Genomic DNA, 19,246 nt, shown 5'->3' with positions numbered 1-19,246 from the left:
GCAATAATCTGTCATCCAGAAGCAAGGTGTTTTACGTAATTCCTCACGCTTGTTTGTTTTCCCAGATTTTTGTCTGTTTGGAGCCAATCTGGCCTAGTAAGTGAAGCCTGCCCGGTGACAGGCCTGAGCTTCAAAGAATTTGACTGCTGGGAGACTGTGAACTGCGCACAGACACCACACACACACTGCCCAGTCAAACACACATCGCTTCAGAACAGGGTAGACTAATACAAATATAAACAATATAGAAACACAGCAGAGTGGAGTACATCACAGCTACAAGAGATTTAAACTGTTTTTAAAGTGCAATTCAGCTACTCTCTTCCAGACACGATTCTCAGAGCTGTAACTGGATAAAATGAAATAAAGAATGAAACTGTTCTAGTGACTGTTATGTAGGCAACTTTACCAACAGTATATTCCTGAATATCACACTGGTTTATTTAGAATATTAGACTTGTTCATTTCTATCAGCATCATATCGAGATCAAATTGATTTCAGTTGGGACTCTCTCTCAGCCCCAGTTAAGATGCTCTGTGCAATTCGCACTGCAGGGATGGAAATAAGACTCCTATTGCATAGCAGTTTCACCCATTCCAGGTGTTAATACAAGCTTGTTGTGCCATAGTGTGTAGGTAACAAGCACAGGTCTGTCTTATTAAACTCATAATAAAACCAGGAATGGATCAAACTGCTCTGCGATCGGAGCCTTCTGTCCATGCTAGAGGTGGGTTTTAAATTTTAACATGAAGTCTGTGAATATTTTATAGTCATGGAAATGTTTCATGTTGGTGAAATTATTTCTACAAAGTAATTATACAAAACCTTACAGGTGATCTTTGACTTTTGTGTATTGTCCGGTTGCAGATTGGATTGTAGATTGTATACTGTGGATAGAACCGGCTGCAGCCCCAGTTTGATACTGGAGCAAGCTGGTTTGACGGAAATGTGGCATAAGGCAAGCAAACCGAAAAGTCTGTATCATATCCAAGTTCATGTCAGCTCCGCAGTGTCTTTAAGCGACAGGTTGGCAATTTCACTTTCCAGGTGAAATGACTAAGGAAGTGCAAGACTACCTCCAAACCAGGCTTGCGAACAGATATCTCTTTAACCTACTGTAATACAGAACCAGATAGCATGTTTTAAAGTGAAAATACATGTTTGCTACAACATGTTTGTCTTTCAAAACTGCACATTTGAGACCTTACATCGAATGTAAGTGCATAACAGGTAGGATTTGTAGAATGTAAGCTCCGAAGGCATGGAGGATTGCTACTCAGACAATAACCAGAGAAACCCTGTTCAAGGTTTACTGTCCCTGGATCGGATCAGTTTACTGGAGTGTGTTAGCTCTTACTCCCCCTCTTCCTCCTTCAATGTTCAACTCATTCCAATGAACGACTGTCACCATCATTAGCTGCAGACTGTCTCAACTGACCCCTCGTATTTCACTGTTTTCATTTGTATTGATGATAAAACATTTCTCCAGAAAAACACAAGCCCTCACTCCCACATCTTGGAATTTAACCCTCTTCTCCACATGCAACACATCTGCTTTGTATTTCAGCTGTTGCAAAATCACTTCCTATCCAGAAAATTCCAGCGTTGGATTGGCTCCTTCACTGTCCTGCTGGGAGGGGTGACATCACCATGGAAGAACACCGATGAGAGAAAACAAAGTTTTACCACAAACGTTTACTCCAGTTTTCAGAGGATTTATGTCATCCAAAAACCTTAATCTTTTCTCAGCCTTTAAAGAAGAGATAGCTAACAGATGTAGTCCAGATCTTTGCTGGTCATTTTCAGGAGTAAAGTTAATCTGCTAAACTAAAAGAAACAAGTAAAACAAACCATGAATCGTCAGCATAATGAAAGGCTAATAGGTCTTAAGGCCTTCGATAGCCTTTAATGCTTACCCCTGATCAAAAAAGATGAAAAGGCAATGAGATGTTTACGGTTCATCCATAGCTTCAAACATTCAATCCTCTGTATAGCTGTAAGAAACTAAGGGGTTGATCTGATCAACTCATACCCTGCAGAGATAAGCCATGGCTGAATTAGAACATTTAACAGCACCAGCATAGTTATCCAGGGATTGCCCCTAACAATGAGATGGATGGCTTCCCTGGTGTTGTTAAAGCTCTCATAAAATCCAGCTGTGTCGCATCTGAGCTGGGTATAGGTTGAATAAACCTTTAAGCCAAGTAGACAAATGTTGCAGCTAGTACCTTCATTTGTGTCAATGTCAGGAGTTCAGATGCACAACAAGACCACACACTCCCTCAGAACCAGAGGGATTAGTCAGTCTCATCCACTCACAGGGACACTAAGCCATGAAGATAGTAAGGAAGTCAGTGAAGAAGGACCTCCTTAAGGAACTGGAACACATTACTCTGACCTGAACTGATCTGTCCTGACCTAGTGCACAGATCTCTCATACTTAAAGATAAAAGAGTGGACACCAACTACCAGAACACGGTAATACTGTCAGTTTGCGCTGATTTGTTGGTCATTATTTGTTGGCCCCTGTCCCTCAGCTCTAATCACTAGACCACAATTCTTCCCTGTCCCTCAGCTCTGAACACTAGACCACACTGCTTCCCTGTCCGTCAGCTCTAATCACTAGACCACACTGCTTCCCTGTCCCTCAGCTCTGAACACTAGACCACACTGCTTCCCTGTCCCTCAGCTCTGAACACTAGACCACACTGCTTCCCTGTCCCTCAGCTCTGAACACTAGACCACACTGCTTCCCTGTCCCTTAGCTTGTATCATCTGTAGCCCAGTCAGTTAATAAGCAGAAATTCTCCCATCTGGTATTTCAAGACTGATTGTGGATCTGTCAAGCAGAGGTAGATTACACCTTTACAGCCACCAAGAAATATATTGAAATCTGGGTTCATTCAGCACCCTTAAGAAACCTCTTTCATGGTAAAAGACTGTCTATCGGTAGCAAGGTGAATGAGACTATAGATTTGTCTCAAGGCTCAGGCACAGCCATGACTCCAGGAGTCTATCTAGAGACAAGCTGAACCCATGTGAACACACGGCTCCTGTGCATACACTGAAACACACAGCTGTACATACACTGATAATTCTTGCCTGAGGGCGCTCTCTTTAAGCAAAATCATAACACATGTGCAGGATGCTCCCTGAATATATCTTCTGTTAAAACATTTCCTTGACCTAATCTTATGAATGGAGGCAAAACAGCAACCCAAAGCTTACAGGTGTATGAGTAATGTTAAGTTTCTGTGTGGATACACCTGAAGGTGTAGCGTTTTCCTTTAGTGTTATTATCTCTGGGCTGCAACTTGGATACCAACTTCCCAGCATTGAACAGCCCTGTAGATAAATCCAAAGCCAACCATATTCAAGTACGTTTTATAAAACTCATCCAGGCGTGTAGCAATAATTAGAATAAGCCTCTGAGTGCTGTGCCAACCTTGGTGTACACCCAAAAAAACAGAGCTACAGCCTTTTCGTTATTTTATTTTTATTTGTATTTAAATGTATTGTGAAGGTTAATACTTTGTCCTGCATTGTGTGGCAGCTTTGTGACACAGACTGTTGGCCTCGATTTCCCTTCTGACCTGATTTGAACCCGTGCCTCCAGTGGTAAAAGACTGGTCCATTAACCTGCTGATTATTAAGTACAAATGACATCCAATACCTAACACTAAAGAGGTCCTACATTTTAGCAGAGCCTATTAACCACTATTGGAAATACCAGCCCAACCCCAAATACTTTTATGCCCCCTATAGTATATTTTCTCTTTATTTGTATTAAAATCAAAGAAACAACTATTACCGGTTTCAGACAGTACTTTTCAATACAAAAAGCAGAAACGTAGCCCTGCCTGTAAGTTACCGTGTTAACTTTAGTTCACCAATACTTTGTTAAGGATGACCTTGTCTAAAAGTATTATTAATAATAAATACAATAAATTACATTGAAATAAACTCCAAACTGAAATACCCAAATCCAAAACAATTAAGTATCGTAATAAGGTACATTTAACCAATGGCTTTAGGTTTCCATCAATTCAGAAGCATATTGTTTCCTGCAAAGACCAATAGGTTACCCCCACCATCTGCTAGCTATCCTTAGTACTATTACCCTCCTCACGGTGAACAGAATTACAGAAACTAAAAGACAGGTCAGGTATATCTTTAACAGAAAGGATTTGAAATGACACGAAACCTTAAATAAGTCGATGTGAAATTGACACTGGTTGGTTTTGAGTTTGCACGTAGGTTCAAGACTCTCATTCCTGACTCAGGGGCTCATCAGCTGTGTTTTGGCAGCTCTCTGAGGTAATGATGGCTGCTGACTGCGCTTGTGAAATTCCTTATTGGTGTGTGCTGCAGATTCAGGCTTGCTTCTGCACTGTTATCCCAGTATAGGCACGGCTGTGTTTTAATGGAGGGTGGCAGCTCAGAAATGAATCACAGTGGTATGACACAATACAGACTGCTCATCCACTGCAGTTCAAGGTACCATATCAGTACCATACTATGTGCTTCTGTATCAGGACCACTGTGGAATACATTGCAAACCCATTGCGTGGCAAGTATTGGTAATGCTGTGGACCTGGTAATTATTCTCCTATGGTTTCTTCAGGGTAATACGCTGGTATTAGAATATATTAGTATCCCAGTGGTATTTTTGTACTGGGGAGCCCAGTCTCACATAGCACTTTCCCCCCCAATTAACCCACAGCAGGTTCATAACCCTAACCCTCACCCACTGCACAGAGATCAGGGCACATTAATAATTTACAGCCCTGCTGTTGGTTCTCAGGAGAAAGGGCTAGGCCATGTCAATAGACAATAGCAGAAAGCAGCTTGTGAATTGCACAGCAGAAACAGCACAGGGATTGTTCTCAACAGAACAGGCCAATCTGGGGCTGACTCCTACTGCAATGAGACAGGGGCAAGGTATATTACATATATAGAATGCACAGTCAATGGAAATGTCTTGCTAAATTGCACACTTTCTGGGTACAGAACAACGTATCTGTGTAATAACTTTTGTCATAAATACTGCTACTTAGAGGGCTTTGATACATGGAACTTCTATACCTATAGTACAAGAACTGATCGCTGCATTATGCAATGGATTACCCTGGATTTTGAAGACTGTTTCCTAGGAAACCTCAAAAATCCAGCCAATGTCATAATGCTGCAGAGGACTATGCCAACGCTTCCATAGGCCTGTCTTCCCAGCCCCGTGAAGAAATCCCTAAGAATTAGTCCAATCACTGTGGAAATGCAGCCAAATCATTGCAACACATTTAAATGCCTGGCTCCGCCCCCTGGATACAGCAAATACAGTGTAACAGCCAGCACACATACTGTACCATCACACACCTAGACTACCTGAGTCCGGATTCAGTATGATGTAGCCTCTATCAGGCACTCGGCTCGCTTTCTCACAGAACTGGGTATCCACAATGTTCTTAGCATTCTAAGTAAATGCGATATTATACATAATCATATTGTACTGTCAGAAATCGGAATGGCGCACTGATATGTATACATGCGTGCTGTTCGGCTCTGGGAGTGTCATATGTACGGCACTCTGGATCTTGGTGTAAATATTCAGCAAATTTGGTAGTTTTGCTCTGAGGTACATAATAAGTAATAATATATGACAGGATGTACCGGTACGTTCAAACTATAATATCTGGACATAGTATTTTAGTTTTTATTTGTGGCAAATAAAGTGTTTAGTATTACTGTAATACGATTTGGTGTTTAAAGTTACAGATGAACTACCAACAGAATCAAAAGATCCACTTGACACAAGAAAAAACAAACACAGGTTAGCACTACCTCACAAACACACACCCCATTACACCATACTTAGCGCTACCCAGACACACAACAGCAGTGTCACACATCCACTTCACTTACAGTACATTCCACTGCTCTGACACACAGTTGCACCCCTGCACCACCGACGCCTCACTGTCACGCACACTGATCTCATTGTATTTAAGAGGACTCGTCACAGAAGCCCGCGTTATTATGCTGGAATCTCAATGAAACTGACCCCCTGTCCCAAAACTAAACCAATGGAGGGAATTATGAAAAGAGAATTTGGGAACCAGAAAGGGATTCTGTAGATTCCATACATTTCTGAGTTCCTGAAGTCTTTACTTGCAGATTTCAACATAGTAAATACAGATAAACAGTGCAAATACATTCAATAGCCACTATAAACAGCTTTTTGCAGGACTAGGACTGGTATTATAAAACGATTAAAAGTGAAAAATACTCTTGGTCTAATTGCTTTATGCCTGTCATGGCTTTAGCTGAATGGTCTGTCTTACTTTTCTTAAGTTTTATAAAGTTTTATAAAGTTAATTCAAAACCCTTGCCCTGATTGTGGCTCTCAAACAGTGAGACAGTTGGGGGGTCCTGACACACCTGATAGATATCAGTTCTGAAGAGTTCTCTCAGAACCCTGTCATGTCTTGACAGCACCTGTGCTCAGCTCAGATATGCATGCATGTGAGGCAAAAGCTGCAGTTAAAGTGCTTCAGGCTGAGTAATACTTTTACATCTCTGCAAGAGTTAGAAAGGATCTCTTTCAGACAATGTGAAGCTCACATATTCCTAAGAAATAAAAGAACTATACCAACTACACTCTCATATGTATAAAGGGGATCTGGGACAAAATCTTTCATTGGAAGAACTTTAGTTCTGGTTCATCAAAATATTTGTCCCACATTAAGTTTTTGATAATCTAAAACAAATAAATGTAAGGCTGTTTTAATAAAGTCTTTTCTAGACGTTACCGTTTTTTAAAGAATAGTAAAGAATCTTCTACAGAGGGTTGCCTCGTCCCATCTGCTGTGTAGTTTGGGAAGGGGAGAATAAAACCTGGTAGGAGGTCATGAAAGGATTTTACAGGTCAGCCCAAATTCTAAGATGTGGGACAAAAAAAGGCCAAAGTGACAAAAGTGAGGTCCTGGGGAAAATGGAGGCCAGTCTGGGAGCAAATATTGTCCTTTTGCCATGGAAACAGAGGAATCAAAATCCTAACAGTCTGAAGCCTCATTTTCAACCTGCTACTTTCAGATCCATGTGTTTCTGAGTTAATATTGAAATTGTTTTTGCCACAGCTGAAAGCTCTAAAGTTGTCTATTTGTGCTCGATTCGGACTGTTGTCTGTGTTGCACTGCCAGGCCTCGCCCTCCTTATTTTAATGAATCTAATGCCACTAAATGACACTTCTCTTTTGCTTGGACTGCTTGCTGCACTAACTATAGAGGATAGTATAGTTGACAGCAAACAGCAGAATCAAAGATCAGTCTCCAAAAAGGTGTATATAAAAGCCTCCCTCAAAGCCAGCATTCCCACTAGTTGGGCTTGTTTTTCAGCTGATGTACTGCATGTCTGGCTGACAATAAATTTGGAGGTCGTCACCAGGGGAATTCATCTTAAAATCATTATATAAAGCTCTGGTTATGGAGCTCTGAGGCAACTAGCCTCCATTCCCACTGCACAAGCGCTCATGTTGCCCCACAATGAACAAGTAGCGCCCCACTGTTCATTCCCCTACAGGCACCCCAGCCTTTGTTGCACAGAGAGGCAAAGAATGGACACTTACTCACCTCCTCCTCCTCAATAGGATTGCTACCAGCTAGTAACAGCAGCTCCTTTGCTTTTAATCTCAGGAATCCCCTTGTCCTCCTAGGTCCTAAGCAGCCGGGCTCTCTCGATCTGCCCCCATTGCTTTGCAGTACAATCCCAGCTTGGTGACCCTACCCCCTCTTCCAAGATGCGGAGAAAGCAGCAAATAAATCCTGTGTCTGTGTGTGTGTGCGTTCCCACAAGAAGAACTGTTGTAGTATTCTGTGCAAGCTGCTGAATCTAGGAACCTCCTCTCTCTCACTCTCTCTCCCTCTCCCTCTCCCTCGCTCTCTAGCTCACCCTCCCACCCTCGCAACCACAAAAGCTCTTAGCCAATCACAAGGCTCTGGATCTCTTTTGCACCAATCAGATGCAAAGTGCAGGGAGGAGAGAGAGAGAGGGAAAGAGAGAATGGGAGAGAAAGGAGGAACTCCACAGGACTGAGAGCCTTGGGACAGACTCTGGCTGGGGCAGTGGATGGCTATCATTAGGAAATGCACATTAACAAACCACCCCCACCACTATCAAAGAACAGAATTCAAAGATCTGGGTCAAATCTGAAAGGAAATGAGGATGGGAAAAATGTTTGGATTGAACAGGCTGCACTTTCCTGTGAACAGAAACCAGGCCTGGTGTGGACAGTCATTTGGAGAGCTCTGCTGGAACTGCTCATCAGAGCCCAGTGATGTTGACTCAGTCACAAGCAAACACAATTATACAATAAACAAGAGCTGAATAAACAAACAATCAATTGAATCCATCGCTTCGAGACTGTAATCGACACAGCAAGACTGTGCGTCTTTGATTCAATTTACAGCAGAACTAATTCAGTGATACTTTGTATGAATAATCATATTGCCAAGAAAATAACACTCTATTAAGAAATTTCAGTAACACCACCATTTCATTTCTAGCGATAGCCAGGTCTGTTCTAGTCAGAGCAGGTAGTCTATTGGTTCAGCTGGTCACACTGGTTCAAGAGACATTATATTATTGCTGTTTCTATTGGTTTATTGGTATATTAAATGTGTACAACTTACAGTATGATCCCTTGATTCCAATTGTCTTCAGTCCACCTTAAAAGTAATCTGCCTGCCTGGCTTCCCCCCTCCATCTCACAGATGTTTCTGACCATTACAATGAATGTATTGTGGCTGCAGCTTTAAGGTGGTATGATGCTTTGCATATCATGGGCCAGTAATGTCAGTCCGGGTAAGATGGGCAGAAAGGCTGATAGGCTGGAGAATTTGGGGCTCTAGCACCAAACACTTGGCTCAGTAGGTTGCTAGCGAGCTATATATTGTACCAGCTGCCAAGACAATAGAGGACAGAGTTTGTGAGGCACCACTGATGTGCGATGTCTATTTGTAGGCGTTAATAGATAGTGCCGTCTAATTTATAGAGTGTAATGCTGACACCTGCTGGTGAGATGAGGCAATGGAGGCACAATATTCAAAAGCATCTCGTTACAATTGCTGATGGCTAAAGTCGTTACATCAAAACCTGATTACTGGTTTCCAGATACAGCCATCAGCCAGTCAGATGTGATAGAAGAAAATGTGCCTAATATACTACAGCGCCTTTCTTTGAAAGTACACGGGTTAATTTATTTTCTTTTTAGCATCACCTAACTAAAGTTTACCATAATAAAAAACATTGAAACACAGTGAATGCATGTTTAAAGCATGTTAAAGCATAAAATATGATAGCTTCACTACGCTTGGAACAAATGTAGGTTCCGTAACCTGATGATTCATATTTAGAACTTCGAGGCGTTCCGTGTAAATCCCTGAATTTGAGAACCTCCCAGTCCCTTATAGTCTGCGGTCCAATAATTTTTGCACTAGTCGCGCCTCACTCAGCACAGAACTGCAGGTTTACCCAACTTTTCTTTAGTCTTCCTTCTCACAGGAGGGCGCTGTTTTCACTCATTGAGCTGTTTTCCACTCTTTTTTCGTCTCTCAAGTCTTTCTTTTCCCGCGGGTCCCCCGCATGTGTTTCTATTTTGTGTGTTTCTTCTCGGCTCATATTTACATTTTTAACAAAAAGACAGACAGAGACGGAAAGTGGGCGGGCTTTTGTTACGTATTGACCTTTTAGACGTAATCAGATATCTTCACTTTAGCGCTCGTTTACAATTTGCTGGAGAAGAAAAGCTAACTGATTAACCGTCAGTTTTATTAGAGTAGTGGACACGGTGTGGTCGTTATTAAGAGGAACCATTTATTTTTTTTTGTCATATACATTTTCTATCAGTACGTATTGTTTAACCGATAGCAAAATTGACTTTATTCTAGCAATCAATGAAGGCTTTACCCACGTGGTTTGATGAGACAGGCTGCAGTTTCTTTTGTTCAAAATCACTCAAAATAAAGGAGGAAGACAGGCGGCTAGGACAGTAAACCAGGAAGAAGCAGCGCACATTTAAACCGAATAAAAACAGCCACGCTGCCGAACATCAAAGTTTATTTCTTCAACTTTTCGGAGGGAGAAAGTTTTACGGTATTATATTCTTGAAACCCTAAGGTATGCATCTGTGAATTTAATTTCGATTTGGTTATCTTAATTTATTTTATTTACCGGTTAATTGTTAAAAAGATTATTATATACAAACGTTTTTTATATTTATTGATATTTGTGAACCGTAAAATTATATCTATATTATATGTGTGAAATGCTTTTTTGGAAATGTCTGGTTTTGATACACTGTGTAGCATATCAGCTGAGCATATAGACAAAGGAAAGGAAACGGCCCTGGAGTCTGATCCGATATGAAATGTATTAACCCTGCTTGCATTGCTTAGCACTCGACATGTTTATAGGCCTGTACAAAAAAGTATACAGTTTTCGTTGATTTTTGCGAAATATTTGCAGGAAGACTTTTTAAAAACTGTAAAACGAAACTTGATTGGGGGGAAGAACTTTTTTTATAAAACCATTTGTTAGTATGTAAAGTGCTGCTGGTTATCTGATGTAGTAACGGGTTTTATGTGTCTAAGTGAAGTTTAAAATCATGATATGCTGTCAACAATGTGTGTGTTTGTGCTCTTTGTAATTTAAAAACCTGCAGCATTTAAATTTAAACTAAAAAGGTTTCGAGCAGTATTTTCAGTTCTTTGTGCCATCGCCGGCTTTTTGTTCGCCTTCCTACCAATCAGCCGTAATATCCCTGAGGGATGTGTGATCCAGGATGCTAACATTTAAACAAATTGCTTTTCGTACGCTGTTTTCATACTGTATATATTACAATACGGGAATTAGGAGAGAAAGATAATGGTACCTCATTAATACTACAGACAAACCATCGGTTATGTTGATGAGATGCTAATGTTATAAGGAGTGTGCTTTACTGGCACGCACAATCGTGGTAAACCGCACAGCTTGGAAGTGTGTTTAAGATGGACTCCGTGTCTGTTCGTATAGCAGACGGTAGTGCCTCCCCCATTCTGTCGCTATAACCCTAGGGGCTCATGCTTTGTTCGGGTGAAGTACCACCTTCCCCGACTTTGTGTCGATAGTTTGGGGTGCTGCTGGAAAGATTTAATACTGCAGATCTTGTCTCAGGCAATTTTGAGTTCGTTATTCACAGTACAGTTAATGGTCTAGTGTCTTTATAACTTTCCCAGAACTTTTTAACTCATACAAAACAGGGCTGTTCTTTCTAGAAATTGAATCAGTTCCTGATAAGAGAAATTCAGATAAGTGAGTTTACTGGAAAACAAGGTTCATTTTATAAAGCTGGCAGCTTTATTGCATTTAAACTTTGCATATGGCTGATATTTAAAGCATGTTTGGCAGTCTGGTGTGTGGTTGATGAATCTCAAGACTTGACCCATTCAGACAAATCTCCCTTTACAGCTGCTCAAAGCTAAGAGAAGGTTGATGGATTTGCGGGTAAAAATGTACCCCCCCCCCCCCTTCCTTCCCTCCCTGTCCCTCTCCCTTTTATAGTTTTAGTAGGACTCCTGTCGCCAAATTAAGCCATTTTAAAGCATTGCTTTGGGCTTAGTCACACGAGAGATTCGTCCTGCAAACTGAAGACCAGGGTGTAAGTGCAATAGGAGTCTGTGCTGCTGTCCATTGTGCACATGCAGTCTGGTGGCTTTGTGCTGTTTTAGTTTAACTACCAGAATTCAGCAAGATATTTTCATGTTTTTAATCGGTAGGTTCTTTGGGTCAGTCTCTCATTAATGTGCCATCCTAAATGCTGTTTAGGTGACTCATCATGGTGGATTGCTTTAATTCAGTTAAGAACCGTTTTTTTCCAAAGCAGCAGCAGCACAAAGCAGAAAGAAATCAAAACTAAAGAGATGTTGGCTTTCATTGTGCCTAAAGAAGGGTTAATTTAACAATCTTCTTGGCAGTGGTATTGTGATCAATCCTTGTTTAGATCAATAACACAAACCCCAGTGTCTTTACTGGCCATGCCTGACTATTTTACCTCTGCTTTCTGCTCTGCAGACACAATGCCACGGAAGAAGGTGAGCGAGGTCTCTGGGAACGGAGGGATGAAGAGGAAGAGAGGAGGCAGCAGGAAGAAAGAGAAGGAGTTCAGCAGCGAGGACGACTTTGACGATTTCGAGCAGGAAAACGCCAAGAAACCCGGCAAACAGTCCGGCAAATCCAGCCTCCAGCCCATCACAGTCCCAGACGACATCAAGGAAAAGATCGTAAGGCATTCGTTGTTTCACCTGACATTTATACAGCAGCGTTACGCACTCCTGAACAAAAAGGAGGTTAAGTGAAAAGGAACTTGTTGCGACCTCAAGCGACCGTCCTTCGCGTTTAACATCGTGCACGTTCCCAGGGATATTTATACCCAAACGATATAATTATTCAATTAAATACCATAAAAAAACTGCATTTATCTAGCGATGAGTTACATTTGTTTTATATTAAAAATGGGGCACCCATTACTGGGTGGTTTTTGTATTTCACGTGCCATAAAAGCACGGTTACTTGAATGACTTAATTCAAGGTCCTTTTTTTTTTTTTTTTTTTTTTACAGAAACTTGAACGATCCAAAGCCAAGGGCCAGCTTCTAATTTTTGGAGCCACCAACTGGGACCTGATAGGCCGTAAAGAAGTACCGAAACAGCAAGGTAGGGTCCGGGCTACAGTAACGTAGATGTTTTTCTGTACTTTGACTTTGACTTTATGTGAAGACTAGGTTGTGTGTTAATTTGTAGTTGTAATCCAATACATTGAAGTTTTGAAAACCAGATTTGTTGCTGGAAGGAGAAAGCTGCTGACTGTCTCTGTTTTTGACAGCTGCCTACCGGAACCTGGGTCAGAACCTGTGGGGCCCTCACCGCTACGGCTGCCTGAGCGAGGTGCAGGTGAGCACTGTGGTGTCGGGTCCCTGCTCCGCACACAGCCTGCTCATCACCACAGAGGGCAAGCTCTGGAGCTGGGGTAGGTACCGGGGGGAGGGACTGGGTAGCAACAGCACAACATCTGGCCATTCTGGTTTGAAGTGTTTCTGAACAGTAAAGTGCTTTGAAGTTAGGAAAAAGGTTCCGTAAAACGAAATGTTGTTTTAAATATACAGGGGTGGTCTGAGAAATGAAGATAACATTTTATAAGAAACCAAGTCAAGGAGACGCATGTTTTGGCTCGTGCCTTCATCAGGAGATGTTAGTGAAGTACTAGAATATAAGATTCATGGAAGATACTATCAGTTTGTTTATGCATATCCTGTACGTACGTCTGTCAGACTTCTGTAGAGATTTTACATGCATCTAGAAAACCACTTATCCAATTGTGGTGAAACCTGGTAAGGACATTCTTTAGCACAAGTTATTGAGAGTATGTCGCACTTACATTTTTACAAGCTGGAGGTAGGCTGTAGATCATGGTGGTCCCTTTTTCTTGATGCTGACCATCCAGCATACTTATTGGAGAGGTTGTTGAAGTGTTGTACTAGAACTCATAGAATGTGTGGTAATGACTGGTATTGGGAGCCCAGATTATTATTATTATTATTATTATTATTATTATTATTATTATTATTATTTATTTCTTAGATGCCCTTATCCAGGGTGACTTACAGTTGTTACAAGTTATCACAGTACAAAGTATCGCATTATAAAATATCACATTACCAGTTATTGCATTATAAAATATTTACATTACAGATAACAGCAGATATGAAAGTACAATAAAATCAATTAAAGTAAGAGCAAAATAAGACATACAGTAACTTATAAGTAAGAGCGAATTTGACTAAGTGTAGTTAAACCTTATAGTAACTGTTTGCTTGTATGAGTAAAATCAAGTAAGAACACATAGTAAGTACGATAAATGGGTGAGAATGATTTCAAAAAAGAGCAATTACAGAAAAGGTGAGTACAGATGCTGAGCTAAGGTTTGTGTTTCTCCCTCAGGCCGAAATGAGAAGGGGCAGCTGGGCCACGGAGACACCAAGCGCGTGGAAGAGCCCAAACTGGTGGAAGCACTGGAGGACGAGGTGATCGTGGCAGCAGCCTGCGGGCGCAATCACACCATGGCTCTCACAGGTAGAGGGTGCTCTTGAGTGGATTTGTGCTAACTTGTTTTTTTGTAGTGCTGTGTTTTTGAAAGGTGCTGCTCCGTTAGAGTGAGTGATGTAGATTACTGTCCATTATGGAGGAGTGTGAATTCTCACAGCTGTTCTTTTGTTCAGAGGCCGGCTGTGTGTTCTCATTTGGGGAGAATAAACTGGGCCAGCTTGGGCACGGCAACCAGACAGACGCGGTTCCTACTCCTGCGCAGGTCAGTGCTTTTCAATCTGTGTTTTCTATTTCTTCTTCTCCACTCCATATATCGTCTCTTACCCGTCTGCCTCTTGCCGCCCCTTTCTCCCTACAGATCCAGTACAATGGGCAGCCCATCGTGAAGGTGGCATGCGGAGCAGAGTTCAGCATGATTGTTGATTGCAAAGGGAACCTGTACTCCTTTGGGTGTCCGGAGTACGGACAACTAGGTAAGCGCTAGGGTGGTCATCTACCACATAGTAAACGAGCCAGGATAATTGTCATATTGAAGTGGCCGGCTTTGGCAGAATTTGAGGGTAGTTTTCGCTGGAAGGAAATAACCGCAGTGTTCGCTAGGGCAATAAATGAATATTTAGCAAGGTGCCAATCCTAGCGCAGGCCAAGTTTTTATATATATTAGACGATGACTGTTTTATTGTACACTGAACTTTTCACACTGTCTCTGAGTCTCTCTAGTGATAAAACCTTTTTAAACTGTCCCTTCAGCAGCAGGTTTCACAGTATGCCTTGTGAAATTGGGTTTAGTTTGAGCCCCCTGTGGGTGATCGTGTATATTGTGAGCTCACCTGCTGTTCCATTAACCTGCAGGGCACAACTCTGACGGGAAGTTCATCGCCCGTGCCCAGCGCATCGAGTTTGACTGTGAGCTTATCGCTAGGAGGGTGGCTATCTTTGTTGAGAAGACCAAGGATGGCCAGGTCTTGCCAGTGCCCAACGTGGTGGTGCGAGATGTGTCCTGTGGAGCCAATCACACGGTGAGGAACCTTCCTAGAGCGGGGAAACTCTATTCTCTGGGGCTGGAGTTCAGATCTCTGAGCAAATCCCAGTAACTGAATTGTCTTAACCAAATCTAGCCACAAGAGGGACACAAATCCTAATTTTTCAAAATGTAGACGGAAGATAATATACTTTTTGAATAGTGTGCTCTAGCTAACCACCCAGTTTGTGGCTGCGATTTGCTGAGTGCCTGGTCTGTCTCTCTTCAGCTGGTCCTGGACTCTCAGAAGCGAGTGTTCTCCTGGGGGTTCGGAGGGTATGGGCGACTCGGGCACGCAGAGCAGAAGGACGAGATGGTGCCACGTCTGGTCAAGCTCTTCGACTTCCCGGGCCGAGGCGCCGCGCAGGTCCACGGGGGCTACCAGTGCTCCTTTGCAGTCAGCGAGACAGGTAAGAGGAGGGGAGGGACCGTGCGATAGCTCTTGACTTATTGCAGTGTGGATGTATTTGTGTCGCATGACTTGATTTATTCGAAGATGGGACATTTTCTGAATGCTTGTCACTTCCCAGGTGACTCCTGGTCAAAGCCTGACGTTGATGGAATGACTTGTGTTTTGCAGGGGCTCTGTTTTTCTGGGGTGTGACCAATACATCCCGAGAATCAACTATGTACCCCAAAGCTGTGCAAGACCTGTGTGGCTGGAAGATCCGGGGCCTGGCCTGTGGGTGAGTAAAAGGCTGATTTTGTTTTTGCTTCCATGGAAGCTGTGATAGTTGGTACAGGCATCCCTTGGCACAGATTCTTGTGTGACTAATGTAGGCTGAATCTTGGCTACAACTCTGTGACCGGCTTGGCATTTCTCTTCCAGGAGGAGCAGTATAATCATCGCTGCAGATGAGAGCTCAATCAGCTGGGGACCTTCTCCCACCTTTGGAGAGCTGGTAAGATCGTCTGGTGTTTCTTTGCTGAAATATACATGTATGAAAAACAGTTTGTACATTGGTTAAATGAGTACTTCAAACACTCGATCGAAAGCTGAAACTATAATGAAGTAAGTTTTGACAGAACTTCACGCAAGTGTTTTTGCATTTCATACCGTAAGCAGTATGTATAAAATATGCAATCGACAGGGAGCAGAAATCCCAAGAAAACTGACAGGCGGTGTGTGGATGACTCGCGGGTAACGCTTTAACATGCATGTTGTGTGTTTTTGCTGTTTCCAGGGTTATGGGGATAACAAGCCCAAGTCGTCCACCACAGCCCAGGAAATCAAGACACTGGATGGGATTTATGCTGAGCAGGTAAGTGTTACTGATCTGGAGGAGACAGAGAAGGAGTCTGTGTTAATCTTTAAGGCAAAGGACCAAATCTGATCAAATCCGCTGCAGGAGAACAATTAAAACTTGGCTAAATTCACTGGTGCTGTTGACTGCCAGGCAATTCTTTTATTTTGTTAATCTGGTGATCGTTTAAACGGTTGGATAGGAGAGTCACAGCCAATGCCTGGTTTCTTGGCATTAAACAGCAGAGTGAACTTGGCTAAAAGATAGTAAACCGCAGGGAAGGGAGTACATGGAACTCTGTGATTTTACTAATACATTGCTGCAGTGTGTGTTGAAAGGGTAACGCGCTGTTAAGAGAGAGCGTAATTAATTATCTTGCATTGTGTTTGTGTCCCAGGTGGCAATGGGCTACTCGCATTCTCTTGTGATTGCACGCAATGAGACGGACCAGGACAAAGAGAGGCTGAAAAAGCTGCCAGAGTACAATCCCCGCATGCTCTGATTGGGCGCTGCGCTCCACTGCTCTGACCTTCAACCTCCGAAAGGCAGCTGATTCCATTCCTAGATGCACTGGCTCCCAGCCTCTTCCGACACACCACTGGAGGGAGTGGGGAACAATCGGACATTTAGAATATCCCATCCCTTTAACTCTTGTCAGGGCAAGCAGGGTCCATTGGACCCCAGCAGCCAAAAGCAAAAGCTGTCATAGAGATGGGCTGTGTTTTGTTCCTTTACAAACCCTGTTCATCCGCAGATCTTGAAGGCATGTGTTGTACAGCTTGCCCTGATAAGGGTTGGAAAGAAAATACACCTGTTGACACAACTTATTTTGTTTATTTTTGGGGGGGGTATTTTGTATTTAATAAAGATAAATCAGGTGAATTTCCATGGCACGTTTATTGTAGCCCTCTTTGCCTCATGGTCAGAATCAGTGATCACCTTTTGTGTCTTAAATTTCAATGTGTTTTCAGCTTCAAATGATTTTTTTCATTGAAAAAGAGATCCCAGATCTTATAATGAAGCCCTTGGTGCTTCTGCAGCTGGAATCTCATTGAACCTGATCCAGCATGGGGTTTACCTGAGGAAACAAATCCCAAGCCTGATCTAGCAAACCTTAAGAGAAAATTATTGAACAAATTAGAAATGTTGTTGGGTAGTTTTAGTATTTCATTTTGTTGAACAAAAATCCATTAAAAAAAAAAAAAAAAAACAACAACTGTTTATAGAACAAAGCAAAAGCTCAGTTTGCATTACCTCCTCTCTTTGGAACGAGACTAGGTCTTGAAGTCCGGAGAAGTTTCTGAACACAGATCATAGACCTTGACTGTACTGTGTAAACTTTGTATACAGAAAATCTATTTAAACCTCAGGTCTAACGGGACCCTAAACCAAGAGAATAGTCTTAGTCTGTGAAAGGGGAATTGCTGTGCTTCAATATTGGATGCTTCCTGTTCCTTGGGGTCAAGGGTCAGAGTTGTACTTTATTACAATCTATTAACTAAATCTAAACTCCTATTTATATCAAACCCAAACTTATTACTTCCAACCGGATCTTGTTTGTAACAAAAACCTACAAGTTCTGAATATGAAAGTCATTAAAAACTCAAATCTAGTATTCAGTTGTATGTTGACCTTTGTACTGGAGATCCCTGATGTGATTTCTAATACAAGGTTGCTACAAAGATGCTTGCTCTTTTGACTGGTGGTTTAAAACATAGACTCAAACTTCTGTCTAACCCAAGCGCAGACTTTAGTTGCTTGTTTCACTGCTCCTGAATCCTGGTTAATACACAACTTTGAGGACAGAAGCATTAAACTTGCAGTCTACTTCCTCAATTCTACTGAGATTGGAAGGAAGCGGTTTTCTGTGTTTTAGTGCTAATTAGCACAAGCAGAGCTAAGCTCTCCCAGTGTAGTTGGCTGAGTTTTATTATCTGCCAACTTCTAGTTTTAAGATTCCTGTTCCCATAACTTTGCCAAACGCTTCCATCAGTTGCAGGTTTAATACTCTGCCTACAGCAATCTGGTGCCTTTTGCAGTGGCTGCAAAGTTGGTTTCTCCTGTTGCCCTGTATTAACATGCAGTCTCTTCCAGCTTCAGTGCCCAGACATTCCTGGCACCTGCCGTGTCACAGTGCTAGAGCTGCTACCCAAACTATTCTTCCTTTAGGTGCATTACATATATTACTGGTTGTGGGAGACAAAGAAAAAAACATACCTGCCAAACACATTCTGTCTGTTTCCATTAATTTAATCCTGTTGTATGGGGTGACCTTTTTGTGTTTTTTTTTATTTTTTAAAGCTGTTCATGTTCTATGGGTCCTGTTTCACTTGTTTTTTTATATATAAATCTTGGAAATGTTTAATAAAAGGCTTATGTACTACAATATCTTATCGTGTGCTGAGTATTGTTAAACAGGACATTTTACATGTACTGTATTTTACATGTACTTGACGAGCCTTTGGTCAAACCTTGCTTATTGAAATACAAGGCAGGTGCAAAATTAATGATTAACGTAAGTTACTTTTTTGAGGTCTTATTTGTTCAGTAGGGGAGAAAAGCAGATCTGCTGCAGGTAGCAAAATGATTTTTGTATTCATTCTGTTATTGCTGCATAAAAGGAGAAGTCTGATCCAAATGTTGCACATCTTATACCTGTCTAGGTGTAGCCGTGAATTTAAACCACTTCTTATTTATTGTCACAATCCCATAGTGTATCCAGGTGTAGCAGTAAATTTAAAACACTGTGTTTTAGTCACATTTTCCCCATTGTTAGACGTGGAAAAGCACCTACCTAGCTCCTCTTGCAACACCAAGTGTGTCCCAGCCTGCTGCCTAATGGACA

The 19,246-nt window shown here is 41.9% G+C and overlaps 2 protein-coding genes across 5 annotated transcripts in view; one reads left to right on the top strand and one right to left on the bottom strand.

The window, feature by feature from the left end:
* LOC117425061 (rho guanine nucleotide exchange factor 10-like protein) overlaps positions 1-8,765 on the bottom strand; it is a 75,939-nt gene extending 67,174 nt beyond the window's left edge. For 3 of the 4 annotated variants that reach the window (XM_058993307.1, XM_058993309.1, XM_034041718.3), the window contains exon 1: positions 7,627-7,901. The gene's annotated coding sequence lies outside the window, so the exon portion shown is untranslated. Of the gene's footprint in view, positions 1-7,626; positions 7,902-8,685 lie in introns of those variants that run through there. The other variant, XM_058993308.1, reaches the window with a different exon arrangement.
* Positions 8,766-9,583: 818 nt separating this feature from the next.
* Positions 9,584-18,789, top strand: LOC117425318 (protein RCC2 homolog). Its single transcript, XM_034042161.3, has 13 exons — positions 9,584-10,171; positions 12,107-12,315; positions 12,654-12,747; positions 12,917-13,060; positions 14,032-14,163; positions 14,310-14,398; positions 14,495-14,609; positions 14,989-15,155; positions 15,387-15,567; positions 15,738-15,843; positions 15,987-16,059; positions 16,342-16,419; positions 16,799-18,789. The coding sequence occupies exons 2-13, from the start codon at positions 12,112-12,114 to the stop codon at positions 16,901-16,903; spliced, it is 1,488 nt and encodes a 495-aa protein (XP_033898052.1). The 5' UTR covers positions 9,584-10,171; positions 12,107-12,111; the 3' UTR covers positions 16,904-18,789.
* The last annotated feature ends 457 nt before the right edge of the window (positions 18,790-19,246 follow it).

Source organism: Acipenser ruthenus, chromosome 20 (assembly GCF_902713425.1).
Source record: "Acipenser ruthenus chromosome 20, fAciRut3.2 maternal haplotype, whole genome shotgun sequence".
In the NCBI taxonomy this organism is placed as follows: Eukaryota; Metazoa; Chordata; class Actinopteri; order Acipenseriformes; family Acipenseridae; genus Acipenser; species Acipenser ruthenus.
The sequence above is the reverse complement of the archived record's forward strand: the minus strand, read 5'-3'. Positions and strand labels throughout refer to the sequence as shown.